We start from the raw sequence: 17,439 nt of genomic DNA, 5'->3' as shown, positions 1-17,439 counted from the left end.
AACCAATGAATTGTTATGAATTATAAATGATGAATAAATTATCCCCAGTCTGGCGGTCGTCGTCGGTCTCGCGCGCTGCCGGCGCTGCCCGCGTCGTTCCGTCTGCTCGCTGCCTCCGACACACTACACGCCATACGGACCTATGATCAGGTATATAATATTATAGTGATAATGTACATGAATGTAAATGTCTAATGTATTTTCACTTCATGTTGTCTTTATGTGTATTCCGTCAGAGTGGCTGGGAAGGACATCGAGACACACCACGTAGAGCCGTCAGCGCTAAGGTTAGTTAAAAGTCACAAATAAAACATTATTTTAAGGGCCTGTTTACCACTTCCTGATAAGGCTATCCACTAATTAACTTGACAGATAAAGTATGGCGAATCTGTCAAAAAAGTTGTGAATAGCCTATTCGGCACATTATCAGAAAGTGGTGAAGTATCTTTAATTTATTTATTTATTTACATTTAATTAAATCGGTTGACCACCTTTCATCTTTATTTCCCATTTTTTTTTTTTATATTTTATGCGTTGTCTTTCATATGAAATGAGAGATTGAATCAACATTTTCCTTAACACAAACAGTCCCCAATTATAGTATATAAACTCTTCAGTATTACTTTGACACTTGTTTACTGTAACCCTTTAACGCCAACACCGCGTCTTCAGGTATCTTCAGTGGCTAGCGCAGGGTCATCGCTAGAGGACCTAGCCGATGCAGCCGACTGCCGCATCATCGCCAACCGCGCTGCCCGACATGACTCTGACCCCAGGTAAAGTCATTGACTATCAAAGAAATCGATTCATGTACTAAGCACCATCGAAGATATTGTTTTTTTTTTATGAAATAAGGGGGCAAACGAGCAAACGGGTCACCTGATGGAAAGCAACTTCCGTCGCCCATGGACATCAGAAGAGCTGCAGGTGCGTTGCCGGCCTTTTAAGAGGGAATAGGGTAATAGGGGAGGACAGGGAAGGGAATAGGGTAGGGTTTAGGCGCAAGCGCTGTTTCACGCCGGTTTTCTGTGAGAACGTGATATTTCTCCGGATGAGCCGAAGCATGGCTCTCCCACGTATAAAATTTGTGATTCTCCCACGTGATTCATAGGCAGTTGACGGACCTACTACGTCAACTGACTATGATAGGTTTGTAGGGTTATGTCGTGATCTAACGGCTGGGTTTGACGTAACGCAACCTAATTACGTAGGCCCGCTATCTGCCTATAAATTAATTTAATCTCTGATAGTACTACGGTCGAGTTTTGTCAAGACCAGCCAACGGATTAACATTGACTTGACAATTGACAATTTTATATGTGATAGAGCCATGCTTCGGCATTAATGGGCCGGCTCGACCGGAGAAATACCACGTTCTCACAGAAAATCGGCGTGAAACAGCGCTTACGCTGTGCTTCGCCGAGTGAGTGAGTTTACCGGAGGCTCAATCCCCTACCCTATTCCCTTCCTTACCCTCCCCTATTCCCTTCCCATCCCTACCCTCCCCTATTACCCTATTCCCTCTTAAAAGGCCGGCAACGCACCTGCAGCTCTTCTGATGCTGCGAGTGTCCCTGGGCGACGAAAGTTGCTTTCCATCAGGTGACCCGTTAGCTCGTTTTCCCCCTTATTTCATAAAAAAAATTGACATACATCATCGAATAAAGTGATGATGCAGTCACGAATAACTAATACAAGGTTGTGTTGAGTTGTGTATAATATAATATACGAGTACACAACTCAACACAACATTGTATTAGTTATTATTGTATGTAATCGGAAAAGACGCTAGATAGAAAAATATATAAGCCCTTATTATCAGTACACGTGTGTGAATACGACTGCACGTTAACCTAAATTTCACTGGATCTGGATCATGTTAGGACTTAGGAGAAAACTAGCATAATACAAGATGTTAGTGTAAATACCGTTATCCTTGAAACCATCAAATGAACCCGTCAAAATGAACAACTTTTTCTATGAGAACAATGCTGGGAACTCAAAAAAATCCGTCTTCATACCCTTACAAATTGCCGACCCGGGCATCCGTTTGGGTATGAAGACGGCATTTTTTTGAGTTCCCAGCATTGTTCTCATAGAAAAATTTGTGCATTTTGACGAGCTCATTGATGGTTTAAAGGATAACGGTGTTTACACTAACACATAGTATATTCCAAATTTCTTCCAGATACTTCCTAAACGAAGGCACATCGAAGGATCTATCCAAACTGAGCAAAGAGATACGCCACGAGCGCGAGAGCTATAGAGAGCTAACCGGTCGCTACATAGAGAGATCCGAAGCTATACCACTCAAGGAAACACACTACGCCGACAAAGACTTCAAGAAGGAGCCGAAAAAGGACCCTAAACCGAAGGAGATAAAAACGAAAATCAAACGATCGGATTCCAGTAAGAGTGAAGTGAAAGTGAACATAAGTGTTGGTAGCAAAGTGTTGATAATTGAGCCGCTAGGAGTGTACGATTGTATTAATCTGGGCAGGAGGATAGATGTGCAGTGGCCTTCGGAGTACCAGAGAGAAAGAGGGGGGAGGAACTATTGGGAGAGCTGGGTTCCTATGGCTGGTATGGATGGATTGGTGAGTTTAGTATTTTTTTTTTTTTTTTATGAAATAAGGGGGCAAACGAGCAAACGGGTCACCTGATGGAAAGCAACTTCCGTCGCCCATGGACACTCGCAGCATCAGAAGAGCTGCAGGTGCGTTGCCGGCCTTCTAAGGGGTAATAGGGGAGGGTAGGGAAGGGAATAGGGGCGGGTACGGAAGGGAATAGGGGAGGGTACGGAAGGAAATAGGGGAGGGTAGGGAAAGGAAAAGGGTAGGGGATTGGGCCTCCGGTAAACTCACTTACTCGGCGAAACACAGCGGAAGCGCTGTTTCACGCCGGTTTTCTGTGAATATTATTTATTAATAGTATTAGCTCATTGTTTCCATATATTTCAATTATAATCGAGAAATAGAATCATATAAATATAACAACTAACCTAAACAAGATCTTATAAAAAGGTTATATTTTATGGGACAGGACATATTATACTCTATTTTGCCCAGTGTAGAATTGATAAATTAGGATACCTGATTTGTCAATTCACTTTGGAGACAAATTTTTACTTGTGGCTTAAGCGTCCATAGTAATATTATAAATATGAGAGTGTGTCTGTTTGTATGTTACAAACACAGGTAATTAAAGTATCTCCACATCAACAGACAATCCGAAAGTATGTCTGTTGACGTGGGAATTGATTTCTTGGTAAGGATAAAATGCATGTTTCCCCCTTGATAAACAAATTTTGGTGCAAAGAAGTTGTGGATAACATCAAGTGTATATATATAATAATATACATTTCTACTTCTTTTTCAGGTGGTACACAAATGGACGCCAAACCACCGTGATCCCAAACTTCGGTCACACGTCGATAAGAGCATACTGCTAGTTCAGATTGACGACAAATTCGTGCCGATCGCTGAGAACTGCGTACAAGATCTGGGCGACGAAGTTTAGACAGATTAAGTATATACAAGTGAGAAATGTCAAATATCTGTCACTGTCAGTAATGTCAAAACATGTCAATGTTATTGACATCTTTATAGATACGAAAGAACTGAAATTATAGATAATTAATGTTTGTTATGTCCCGAAAGGTAGGAGCGATTTCAATGAATGAGCATTTAATGAAGACTACAAAACCACCTGTAGAAAGAGACGACATGTTTTTAACGGTCCATAGACTGTAGAGAAAAGTTATATTAAAGATAATATTTACAAACCTATTAATGAACTGAGACTAATTTATCATTTTTTTTAACTTCAATTCGCCTCGCAAGTCGCAATTCAACTCCATCATTCAGTAAAAAATAAAACATAATATTCATAACGATACATTTGATTTGGTTGCGTATTCCTAAACTGTCATTTTCTGATCTCTTTCAAACACCAAAGTTGAAAATACTCAAAATGTCTCAAATTGACTTAGTGCTCTCTAGGCACGAGAACTAAAATGGTTGTTACAAACTTAATGGATAAAAAAAAGTGGAAATTGTATCCCTAATATATGAAGTGTTGAAAATAGTTAAACTACATTTATTCAGCCAAGGAAAAAAGCCGTGTATAAGATTTTGTACATATAAACTGGCCTTGCAGCATCGAAATGTTAACCAGTATACAAATAATAACGCTATAGCAGAATAATAGAAAAAGTAAAATAAATGTGAGATTTCAGTGTTGCAACTTTTAAAATAAATTTCTTAGTGCCAACTTACAAAAATTTTCATTTTTTTATTATTCTGCTATAGTGGCATGTAACATACTATGTTTGTCTGTATGTTTAATTGTTTGCGTGTACAAAACGCTTGTTTGTGTGTGAACTACATGTAAATAACTGTATATAATTATTGTTAGGTATAAATTGGTGGAGTGTGATTTTTTATTTTTGTTACTTTTTCATTTTTTATTAATTTTCCTCCTAAGTGTATTTTAGTCTTTTCGAACCAAAAAGTATTTATTTTATTTATTGGTTAGTACTCGCAACATACCTTAAATTCGGATTTTTCGTATCATAATATTTAAAGCGAACCAAAAAATTTCATGATCAACATAATAAGACTTACAATATATTAAGACATTAGGTGATACATAAACTTGTGTTGTAAAGCTTTTGATTTTTAAATAAGTTGATATTAACTATCAAAAACGTAATGTGGTGGATGTAAGTTGAAGTTTTACCAAAATTATATTGGGGTTGAATGTTTAAATTTTAAAATTTTATCTGTGATTATGATTTCATATCGTTAATGCAAATTTTTATCGAAACATTCAATGAGGGTTTTTAAATTCCTATAAATATCCGTTTGGCACAAGTAGACGCGTGGCCGGAGAGAAAGTTTTAAATATCCTTAGGGTCAGTAGACACCTGATTCATATCAAATAGCATTATGTAACTTGACATTGCATAGCTATTGTAACTCGTCGCATCGCATCTTGCTCGGTGTAAACCTCATTCCTATTTAATGTTTTGATTCCAAGAAAGTGTGAGTCTGTGCTACAAAGTAACATATTATAAAATGTCGGAAACCCTCATTTTATTCAAAACATATAATGTGAAAAATATCTTAAAAACAATTATTTAGTGTCCTGCAACTTCATAACTATTTATTTATTTTTAATGATATAGTTATAATTTTGTTTAAGTGAAATGATACCTGTAACCCATTCTACTATTCTTATCTAGCATTAATACGGTTTTGATACAGTCCAGGACCCGTACCACGAAACTGTTTTGAGACTCAAACAATCGTACGAGAATGTTGCGTCCTTCTCTAACAAACATGAAATGACGTTGTTAGAGCAGGACGCGGCATTCTCGTCAGATTGTTTGAGTCTCAAAACGGTTTCGTGGTACGGCCCCAGATCCTATCAAAGAGCAATGTATTATTCTCGAATACTTCAAACAAATGTTTTTTGGAGTTTTCATAAAACGGTTTTCTTAGACTTTCAAAATAGTACTAATGTTAGATCAAAATTATAGCAGAATACACGTCTAGCCTGATTCATATGTTAGCGAGTTGCCTTAATATATTTTAGACTGATTTTAAAAATGTGCATCTGAGCCGCGAACTTTTATTATGAAGTATTGTGCGCTATTATAAATTAGGACGGGGACGCCATCTAGTGAATGTGAATGCATCAATGTAAAAAAATTAAGTACTTATTTCATGTTTTTAGAGAGCTTTGTTCGGTATTTAAAATTTTTTTTTAGTGCTTTGTTGGGATAAAGATTATGCGCCTGTGTCAATTAATTTGAAATTATGTTTCGTGTTTCACACTGATTTAAAAAGTTGTATTAAACAAATGCTATAAATAACGTGTGTAAATATTTAAAAAGGATGAATAATTCAGCTTATCTAAATAACGGTGGGGCTAGATGGAATACCTAAGGCTAAGAGAACTATAGATCTTCCATCATACTAATAAAATAATTGCACAGCAAATTACAAGGGCTGCTTCTCTTTATCTGTCGCACCGAGAAACTCATATGAATGACAAGGACAGCGGTTCTTCTATTTAGATCTATTTTAGTTAGAGGATATGTTTATAAGGCAACAAGAACTATTTTTCTCTGAACCTTAGATATAATCTTGTCCTATCGTACTCAAAACATGGGTGCAAAGTTTAATTCGAAAGCTGGCGTATGTATGGAAAGCACGATCCGTCCACAAAGTGTTTTCTACTCGCTCTGACGCGAGAGTGTATCAATGTTCATATATTTTAGTCTAAATGATTGTCAGTCGATTCTAGCGGTGAAACCTTGATTATTCCAGTCTACATACATCGAGTATATAGCCAATATATCTTGTATCAACTATATTGATAGTGGCTAGTGGTTTGCCACTAATAATCTGAAAAATAATTGAAGTTCATAATAAAACAGTACCTACCGCACCAATGGCTGCGCGATTGTGACAGCATTGACCAATCAGAGCGCAATCAGTGATGCGTTTTGATGGAATTTGTTTCAAACAAGACACAAAATTACCACTTTATTGAATAATAACAATCTATATACACATTTATTTGTAAAGATGTTTGCTGTAAATAATTATAAGAACTCTAGCGCCTCTGGTGGTGACAAATCGTAATTGTTATCGGATTATGTTTTATTTTCTTAATGCTCAAGTTGAAAACCGCTCAGAATCGACAGTAATAGAGTTTAAAATTGCACAATACGATTGTAAATGTGATTCTAGCTTAATAAGCGGTTTATCATATATTTGTTAAATGTATAACTAATGTTAAGAAAATTGTTTCGATTTTATTTGGAAATGCTAAAATTTTACACGATAAAATTGGTCCATTGAGAGAGTTGTGGCGAATTCTAATACGCGAAATGTCAAACTGATTTAAAATACTTGAGTACCTAATTAAATTTTATGAATCAGTTGAGTTTTAAGATATATTAAAGCGGTATAAACTGGAACTTTTTCAAATGTGGCTCCTCGTATTAAAGTTATTGATATATCAAACTTGATGGGAATTATAGATAGACCGTTTGTTTTCGAATACTCTTACATTCTACCGACTGCAATATCCGCCATCTTTCTTGACAGGTTTACAACTAGAGTCTATATAGCGCGGCAAAATTATTGTAGTCTGTAGAAAATGGGGATAAAAATAAGTACAGATGAAATATAACGTAATAAAGGCAGGTAGATCAAATATTGTATTATTACATCTTATCCTGCAATAAAGTGATTAATTCAATTAATGATTTTTAGTTGCTCCCTTAATGTATAGATTACCTTGATAGAAATGTCCATTCAAAATTGTTGCCATACTTGAGCAAATAACGTCAGAAATATTAAAACTACTAATAAACAAGCGCCCTTATGTTTTTGTCAACTCCATATTCAAACTGTGTACAGGCATTTTTTCTACAAGATTTGTCTTTGTGTGATACGTTAGCAAAGTCCCTTCGTCTATATAAATAGTGTGGTTCTTTTTCCTGGTAAATTGGTTTCTAATTTTCAAGTTCTAATTTCTAATTTATGCAAAAAATTTCCTGTAATTTGTGATACAGAATAAAGTACTTAAAACAAGTAGAAATTAAATATTTAAATGAAATACAACTATTAAAAGAAATATTATGTTTATTCAATAAACACAACCTATTCAAGGACATTATAATTCATTTATATTTCTATAAACTCTTCAAAATACTTTGTAATACTGAGGACAAGGTCTTATTAATAACTATGTATAAATAATAAATATTATATTCTAACGATAGTATTTGAATATTAGTATTTAAATACACTTAAAACGTACGTGCGTAATTCGTTCCGTTCGGGAAAAAGCGACCTTGTGCGCCAGTTTATAAGAAGTCAAATGATTTGTGTCAATGGCCGTGTTCGTCGGCGTAATTTTTAGCGCATTCGCTGCAAAACCTAGTTATTGCGCATGTCCAAATCATGTCATGCCATGGCAACGACAACTGTTTACGACTTGACATTTAACCCAATTGCAATTTGTTGGTGGCGTTGCAATGAACAAACCAGTGGGAGTGCCATGCTTCGGCACGAATGGGCCGGCTCGACCGGAGAAATACCACGCTCTCACAGAAAACCGGCGTGAAACAGCGCTTGCGCTGTGTTTCACCGAGTGAGTGAGTTTACCGGAGGCCCAATCCCATGCCCTACCTTCCCCTATTCCCTTCCCTTCCCATCCCTACCCTCCCCTGTTACCCTATTCCCTCTTAAAAGGCCGGCAACGCACCTGCATCTCTTCTGATGCTACGAGTGTCCATGGGTGACGGAAGTTCCTTTCCATCATGTGACCCGTTTGCTCGTTTGCCCTCTTATTTCATTAAAAAAAACAATAATTTTTTTTAATTTTTCCAAGTGATCACTATCCATATTTTCCAAAATAAAATAATCAAACACTATCATAGTGTTAAATAAATTATTTGCGCGGCTGTTAGATTTAGGCTTATGTATTTATGTTTAGCTTTTATTATTTTAATCATGTATAAACAATTAAGACGTTGTTCACGACTTGACCAGCAACTTGTTATGGCGTTGCCATGACATCTTTTGGACATGCGCAATAAAAGGTTTGTCCAAAAATACGCCGACGAACACGGCCAATGCTGATGTACAGAACAGCTCGATTGCGATGCAGCAGCATTCTGCAATAGGTGAAATTGAAAGTTATTACAGCCTACTTTCTACTCGATGTCTGGATTTATTGTTTCCTGTGTCAGTATTTTAAAATTAAAAAAGGGCTTGAAGCTAGCAGTTATTTAGTATGAAAATATCATAATAATGTCATGGACAAAATACAGTGTGTAACAAAAATAAGTGATAATACTTTAGGGTGTGTACGTGTTCCTTGTAGAGAGTTCACTATAAAAGTTGCAGCGCTGAAAGACCAAAAAATTTTTTCACTTTTGTATGGGCAAGGGCCCGAGCGTCACGAGTTTCCCCATACAAAAGTGAAAAAAATTTTTGGTCTTTCAGCGCTGCTACTTTCACAGTGAACTCTCTACAAGGAACACGTACACACCCTAAAGTATTATCACTTATTTTTGGTACACCTGTATATTACACTATCCGATGTACTTATTTTGCTTTATGTATTACACTTTGTGTAATTTTATCTATCACAATATCATATTTTAAATCGCCTAACATACTTGTATTTTTAAGGTCGACATTTTATTGTAACTACAAAAATGGAACCGATTGAAGCCTCTAATCTAATTTCTAAAGTGTATAGCAAGGTAAAGTGGTCCAAACGAGATTGGTCTATAATCTATGGGAGATCGCAGACGGCACACTTTTTGTGTGATCGAGTCTGCGGCGCACATACAGTCGGCATGGCGCGGATCACACAAAAAGTGTGCCGTCTGCGATCTCCCTAAATCTAAGCTCTGAAGCGACTAAATCTACGCTCTACACAATATATTGAGACTTTCTAACTTTTAGCAATAAACTTTACATTTTAGTAGTTCACTTACCTACCTGGAGTATGTTCTGAAATATTACTCAGTATACTGGCCAGTTCTCAAGACGTCATTTATTCGACGCTACATTGTAGTGGTTTGCCACTTTTATAACAAGTGTGACGTATTATGACGTCTCAAGTATCATTCTAGCCATAACATATCCCCTACTTATATTTTTCAATAACTAGTTCTTAGTCTAAGGCCGATGGATGTCTACACAGGAAGGAATAGAAAGCACCTATGGACCGAAATGTTCATACAATAACTTTAAATTCTAGTTACTTAATTTAAATTCAAGTTTAAGATAGTGTAAATTTTGTGATTGAGAGTTAAAATACAGTCAAAAGTGTTATGGGACATCTATCTTTAACTATGTAAAAAAAAGACAAACAAAATATATAACAGAATATTATGTACTTTTATTTTAAATGATATGAATAATTTTGGAAAAGTTAACATAAACTTTACTTAAGTATATACAAAAAAAAAACTAACTAAAAATATCATGTTTATATAACTTAAAATTGTAAATAAAATATAATTGGCAAATAATGAGGTGTTCCCACGGCTAATAAATTAAACTTTTAAAAATTACAATATAATATTTATGGCTCAATCTTATACTTAGGGATAGTTGTACGTATACAACATTATTTTGCACATTTTGATGTAGTATATACTCCTACAATGATATTTTGGCGCGTTGTTGAACTTAAAACTGAAGATGCCATCTTGTAAATTGTCAATATAGCTGTTTCAACCATACCTTCCTATCAACGGCGTTGATAGGGAGGTGAGTAAAATTTGACATGTGGCCTAATTATAAATTAGCACTTTGAGTTAGAACGGTTTTACATACACGTCCATGACAATATCATCTAAAACCTAGTGCCTAGTAATTATCTTTGTAGGTAGAATCTAGATCAGGGGTTCCGAAACGGCTCAACCGAAGAAATACCACGGGCTCACAGAAAACCGGCGTGAAACTGCGTTTGCGCTGTGTTACGCCGAGTGAGTGAGTTTACCGGAGGCCCAATTCCCTTCCCTACCCTTCCTTACCCTCCCCTATTCCCTCTTACGGCCGTTCCCAATATTTGATCTATCTCTGGTTTTGCCCTACTAGAGATAGGAATAGCTCACATAACGGCCGTTCCCAATATTTGATCTATATCTGGTTTTGCCTTCCTAGAGATAGGAATAGCTCACAATTGACATAAAATATATGTCTCTAATGTCTAATGTGAGCTATTCCTATCTCTAGTAGGGCAAAACCAGAGATAGATCAAATATTGGGAACGGCCGTTAGACATTAGAGACAAGGTTGTATGTCAAACCAGAGATAGATTGAATATTGGGAGCGGCCGTAAAAAGGCCGGCAACGCACCTGCAGCTCTTCTGATGTTGCGAGTGTCCATGGACGACGGAAGTTGCTTTCCATCAGGTGACACGTTTGCTCGTTTGTCCCCATATTTCATAAAAAAAAGTTATCGCCCACTTTGGGAAAGACTGATCTAGATTCTAGATAACTGTAGGCAAAATCGCCCAACACATTTTATTCCACTTATTGCTTTGGTATTGTTAATAAATATACGCGCACAAATATAAGAGCGCTTTTTGATAGCTAGTCAGTCAGGTTAGAATACACTGAATATACAAAATAAAAGCTTTTAATTATTGAAAAGGCAGAAATCAATTGAGATAAATTGGTCAGACATGTAAAGCCTAAACCTAAACATACAAGTATTTACTAATAAATTCTTGCATTGACATTTATTCATTTACAAGTAATATTTTACAAACGTAGATTCGAATGCATAACCAAAACAACGAACGTCGAAAGCTTGATATCATGGTCCTATTGACAAAATTCCTGCCCGACCAAACCTTGCTTTTGCCTCCTAATATTTTTACACAATATGTCAACAACATGTATGCGTGAAAGCAAATGTTGTAGCAATGTTTGTAGTGAGATATCTCTCGCCAGTCGTGTCGGTCGTCCGTCCCACTGGGTTATGAGAGTAATAGAAGAGAGAGTGCTCTTGTGTACTGCGCACACACTTGGGCACTATAAAATTACTCCTGCGGAACTGGTTGCAATGAAACCGGCCACCATTGCCAAAACCGGCGTGGGAGTTGCGACCATTTTAGCCCCGCTGGTCGAGCAGCAACTCTATCAATAATAATAACTTAAAATAAAATAGGAACAGGTATTAGATTATGTGCCCTCCTTCTTCCCCGCCATCTTGTCTATGAGGTTAAGTATCATGTCAGCGTCCACAAGGCCGATGAACTTGTCAACGACGAGGCCATTCTTTATCGCTAACACCGCTGGCACAGCCTTCACCTGCAAATTATAGATATTACTAAAAAAAAGTTAGGAATGTCTTAGAGGTTATATATCAAGGTATCTGTGTATAATGTATTATAGTATGCATACATGGTAGAGTCTACACTACTTTTGAAGGTAAAAATTCTTTCATTGATCCATAGCTTGCTGTTTCTTTCTTGCCCCTTTTTTTCTCTTTCCACTATGAGTGAAGAGAAGGAGGAGAGAGGAGGAAATATTTTGTGCGCTGTAACCAAACTATAAATAACCTTACCTCAAATGTGTGCACCAAATCAGCATTGTCCTCAACGTCTACAATGGCCAGATCTAAATTGGTGAGTGGTTCAACAAGCTCCTTGAGTTTTGGTGTCAGGATCTTGCACGGCTCACACCAGTCCGCGTGGAAGTTCACTATTACAGGCTTATCATTGTTCATCACCTAAAGGAAATGTTTAAACAGTTTAGAACAAATCCATACTCAGGGCCTGTTTCACCACTTCCTGATAAAGTGTTGAATAGGCTATCCACAAATACTTCATCTGTCAAGTTAAGTGGTGGATACCCTATCTGGCACTTATCAGGAAGTGGTGAAACAGGCCCTTAATGTTATAAAATATAAATGTGAAAGTGTTTGTCTATCTGTTACCTCTTCACGCCCAAACCACTGAACCGATTCTGTTGAAATTATGGAGATACTTTGAGTCCCGGGAAAGGACGTAGGATACTTTTTATCCCGGAAAAATATACGGTACCCGTGCGATAAACGAACTTTGGCGCAGCGAAGTTGCGGGCGTCATCTAGTCTATAATATTAACCTTTGAACCGCCGAGCTTAAAATCAATTGTCGTGCCTCTAGCGCCGGCACCATAAATCGAAAAAATTATACCTACAACAAATAGTGATGTGCAATACTTATCTTTTTCGATGTCGATAATTTATTTCTTAATTTATAAAAAGTATAAACTGATATCTAGTATTTAAATCCATAATGTTGTTAGCAAATATACAACACTGGCAAAAACATTAGATAAAAACAGCTTGAATAGTGAAGTGACATAATTCCCGATATTTGTTATTACATTTCAAATAATATTAATTTCATAGTTTCCACGGATTAAATAATTGAGTTGTTTAAATATATAACCTACTACAAACATAGATTTTCAATAGTAGATAGACATCCCATCCCCTTTACACACATACAATTTCATCTAAATGTCGTAGCAGACAGACAGATAGGAAAGCGTTACTTTGTAATTTATTGTAATTTTATTTCTAATTTAAGTATCCACTACAATAACATTTGTCGATAGCATCATCATAAGCACAACACTCGTGGAAAATTATAGAAGGCGGCACTCGCTTATGACGTCAGAAGCAGTCGTCTTTTTCCGACCGTGGCGCAGGGTGTGCTGACAACATTTGTTTCTAAACATGCAGGCTAGGGATGAGAATCGTCAATTCAATCACTGACATTTTTATACTATATTTATTATAAATTAAGTAAAACAAACACGTTTATTTGTTCAGTAACTATTGCTTTATTTGTTTTATAATAAATTAGTTAGTAAAAACAGAAATGTTTTAATTTATGTGGATTTTTGTATCAGTAAATAATGTCCCGTCCCTACTGTCGGATTTTTCCGAATGGGGCGTTGGACATCAATACACTTTTATAAGAATATTTTCGGTAATTTATTTAATTTTAGACATTATTTTTAGGTCGTATAATTAAGAAACTAAAGTGTAATCAATTGTAAATGATTACTTCGTTAACTATTTATCAAGTATAAACATTATTTTAATATAATACAGTGCTATCAAACAAAAAAGGCAGATTAACCGAGTAGTGGTACTGGTCGTAAATATCCGACCTTGGCGAAATGGGCACGAAAATATTTGTCGGATTATTCCTGACCTTGACCTTGATGGTTAAAGGTTTAAGGGTGGGTTGCACCAACTAACTTATCTATAACTGTAACTTTAACTTCAATGCAAAATGTCAAATCTTTGGTTAAAGTCAAAAATGGACGCCATATTTAACCATAACTATAGAGCTTTTTTGGTCATTTTAACAGCTACTTTTATATACAGTGATATTTACCTTATTAACAAATTCGTCATTATTCTTAACTAGAATGGTTTCATTATGAACTAATGATGTAGATATTGTGTTAGCTCTTCTCAAATTAGCTAGCCTTCGTACTGGCGAGCGTAGACTCTGTGATATAGCACCAGACATTGTGACTGAAAACATACACAAAGAAAAGATTAATTTGAGACAATAACACATTAATTATTAACAGATGGTTATTATCTTACGGACCATGTAAAAATTTGTACATCTCATGACAATTGTTATGTATTATGACAGCGACAATACATGTAATTTTAAAGGGTATATATATTTTCTGTATCAAACATTCTGTAATTATTCTTAAAAAAGTCATAAGTTACAGAAGGGTAATGTAAAAAAAAATATAAAACATCATACAGATAAACTGACTAAATAAGTTAAAAAGTGAGGATAAGAAATAGATATGCCATTACATTCTGAAAGATTAAACATTTGTTTGAATTAGCTGATAAAATTATCATGATTTATCATTATCATTATCAAATAATTAAATATACAAAATATGAGTAAAGTCATACTCATATTTTGTATATTTAATTATTTGAAAATGGACTTTACGTAAAAATCTTGATTGAAATTAAGTATTCATTAATTCTCTCTGAGTGTGGCTGTTATTGAAGGTTTTTACATAAAGTCCACTCATATTCTGTCAGTCTTCATTAAACAGCTTCACTGAAAGTCTCTGAGTGAGACTGTTAACCTAATTACATAAAATGCATCAGTTTCAAGCAACAGCAAGCACAGTGTATCTCAAACTGTTAATATTATGGATTTAAGATGATTTTAATTCAACCACACATAATTAGGGAGATCGCAGACGGCACACTTTTTGTGTGATCGAGTCTGCGGCGCACATACAGTCGGCATGGCGCGGCCTGCAGTCTGTATGTGCGCCGCAGACGTCTGCGATCTCCTTTAGACTCACCAAATGTTAGTAGGAGTTAGTAACCAAGTCTTTAACTTTTCGAGTTCTCACTGGCGTAAGGCAGACAGTAATAAAGCAGTACACTAGACTCCCTATCAGGCTTAAGATCAAACACGATAAAGTCGTTACGCGCGGTATGTAAGACTTGTCGTAAAAGTTGGCAGCCGCCTGCAACTCGTCCCCTTTTGGCAACAGCACAAGAACAATTGTGATAATAACTGAAATTACAACACAGATCTTTCCTATGTAGTGCCCAGTCCGCACAGACACCCAACAAAATAGTAGCGTTAGAAACCAAATTACAAACAAAACATATATTCCGACCCCGAAATTAGCCATTTCTTACGCATGCTAGCTTTAAATAGTAAACAATCCGCTACCATGCAATTGTAGAATGTAGATTACTCGTAATTTTTATAATTAGACACTGAGACAAACGATTACACATCGATTACAAATAATTTTCACCTTATGTTTTACTCGTAAACATCAATATATAAAAGTTATATCAATAGGCCTAAGAAAGTAGCTGCTAGTTAATAAATATTTAACACATTATTATTAAACATAGAATAATTTAACTGGAAAAACAATAATTGAAAACCACAAACGACAAAATTATGCTAATCCCTACGGTACCTCAGAATTGACAATTATGACGTTTGACAACTTACTGTCAAGTTACCTGTCAAAATACAAAGCGTCGATTGGTGGCATTGACTTTTATAGAGTGGACTCGGCATAATGGTCTATTCTACCCATAGACATAATATATACTGTCGTAAAGACCACCTGACAACTCGAAAATGCGTGACCATTTTTGATCTGTCAATGTGTGCGTGTGCTAGTGATGTATATTTTACTATCGATAGTATAGTATTTTGCTATCGATAGTTTAGTCCGTTCGAGTTATTTTACCTGAGTTTCTATAAGAAATAAATAATATGCAACTTTGATAGGTTTGTATTTCAAATTAGGTATCATAAATTTTAATTGGCAAAAAAAGGTGACGATTGAAAAGTAGATACACATTTTCTTTTGGAATGATTTTTCAATCGTCGGATATGTTATGACATGAGGTTCATATAGGGGTAAATAATTTACACTTAACACATTATAAAGTTACTTATTTATTACTCAGGTAAAATCTATCTGGTAAATCAGTCCTTACATTGAAAGTAAACGTTGAAAGTAAACAACACACATAGTATATTATATTTTATTCTTAAATTAAATACATATTATTATAAAATATCATAATATTTTATTACAATTATTTTGAACCGACTTCCAAACAGGAGGAGTCTAGACGTTCGCCTGTGGATATATTTTTATGTACCTATGTTCAACGATTACTCCGCCGTTTATGACCCGATTTTCAAATTTTTTCTTTTGCTGTACATTGTATTGTTCCGAGTAGGTATCATGTTCACAAAAGTGGTGGTCTGGTGATGGAAACAATGAGAAATCGAAGTGACTCCTTGATATTCAAATGGGAACATATGGTCCCAGAAAACGTTCAAAATCTTTCGATTAATAAATTTAAAAAAGTAGTCAAAGAACGTTTTGTGCCAAAGCCAAAATGATTTCATAATTGATGGCACATCTTGGGAGTAGAATGCTGAATGACTGCTTGCAAGGCTACTTCTACATGACTTACAATTATTATGTATCTATCTATGTTTACATTGTATAATTTTTAGTTACAGCATTGTAAATTTTGTTTTAAAAGATAATTTTTTTTCTCACTTTTTTTGGTAAAAAGTGAGCGTGCGAGTTTCTTACGCCGGTTCTTCTCGTCGGCTTAGTTACCGAACCGGTGGTAGGCACCATGTATTCTGAAAATATATTTTATTTTAGATTTGTTCAGAAATAAAGCAATTTTGATTTTGATTTTTTAAAACACCAACTGTAAGTATAGAAAACGTTAAGGACAGCTAAAATGAGTAAAATTATTATTTTTAAACAAAAAATTAAAACCGACTTCCAAGGCAATGACAATAGTAATATTATACTTAAATGAACTAAAAAGTATTAAATAATTCTTATTCTGTACTCAGTATAATTCTGTTCTCAATCTTCATTATTTTGCAATCGGTACCAGCTAACCTAATCGCCAGTTCTCTGACAGAATAGGTATAACAGCAACTTATATACTTAGGACTGGTACCGACTTCAAAATTATGAAGATTGAGTACAGAATAAGGATTATTTAATACTTTTTAGTTCATATAAGTATAATCTTAAATGAACTAAAAAGCATTAATTGCTTATAATTGCTTATTTTTAATAATTGCTTCAGTAACAAGTGCAACAGTATGTCAAACTTACTGGCACAAATAAAGTTGGGATAGCTCCTTTAACCAAAATAGTATTTATTCTAATTTTTCTTTAAAAATTTTCAATGAAATGTTTGCTACATATTGTTGAATTTTTCTTGGGATTCCAACCAACACGCCCAATTAATTTCAGCCATTTTCCTCTTATTAGAGGATCTTGAGGGAATCTGTAAAACAAATGATTATGATATATAAA

General features: G+C 35.3%; 2 protein-coding genes and 1 long non-coding RNA gene across 6 annotated transcripts in view; 1 reads left to right on the top strand and 2 right to left on the bottom strand.

Moving 5' to 3' along the window:
• LOC121734858 (pecanex-like protein 1) overlaps positions 1-4,258 on the top strand; it is a 25,752-nt gene extending 21,494 nt beyond the window's left edge. For all 3 annotated transcript variants that reach the window (XM_042125496.1, XM_042125495.1, XM_042125494.1), the window contains exons 22-26: positions 49-150; positions 237-287; positions 673-776; positions 2,188-2,596; positions 3,378-4,258. In XM_042125496.1, coding sequence (XP_041981430.1) covers positions 49-150; positions 237-287; positions 673-776; positions 2,188-2,596; positions 3,378-3,518 — 807 coding nt within the window. In that variant the 3' untranslated portion in view covers positions 3,519-4,258. The remainder of the gene's footprint in view (positions 1-48; positions 151-236; positions 288-672; positions 777-2,187; positions 2,597-3,377) is intronic.
• LOC121734863 lies at positions 3,946-17,439 on the bottom strand. Its single transcript, XR_006036791.1, has 3 exons — positions 17,420-17,439; positions 17,062-17,067; positions 3,946-4,009 (listed from the first exon to the last, which is right to left on the bottom strand). It is a non-coding gene; the product is annotated as an uncharacterized LOC121734863 (long non-coding RNA).
• Positions 11,589-15,494, bottom strand: LOC121734861 (thioredoxin, mitochondrial). 2 transcript variants are annotated; one of them, XM_042125501.1, is made up of 4 exons: positions 14,905-15,317; positions 13,947-14,089; positions 12,117-12,281; positions 11,589-11,860 (listed from the first exon to the last, which is right to left on the bottom strand). In XM_042125501.1, exons 2-4 carry the CDS (start codon positions 14,082-14,084, stop codon positions 11,732-11,734), a joined length of 432 nt encoding a protein of 143 aa, XP_041981435.1. In that variant the 5' UTR covers positions 14,085-14,089; positions 14,905-15,317; the 3' UTR covers positions 11,589-11,731. The 2 variants fall into 2 exon arrangements, with proteins under 2 accessions (XP_041981435.1, XP_041981434.1); XM_042125500.1 differs by lacking the exon at positions 14,905-15,317 and adding an exon at positions 15,373-15,494 and having other exon boundaries at positions 11,590-11,860.

This window comes from Aricia agestis, chromosome 16, assembly GCF_905147365.1.
Source record: "Aricia agestis chromosome 16, ilAriAges1.1, whole genome shotgun sequence".
Classification (NCBI taxonomy): domain Eukaryota; kingdom Metazoa; phylum Arthropoda; class Insecta; order Lepidoptera; family Lycaenidae; genus Aricia; species Aricia agestis.
This window is presented reverse-complemented; position numbering and strand designations above follow the sequence as displayed.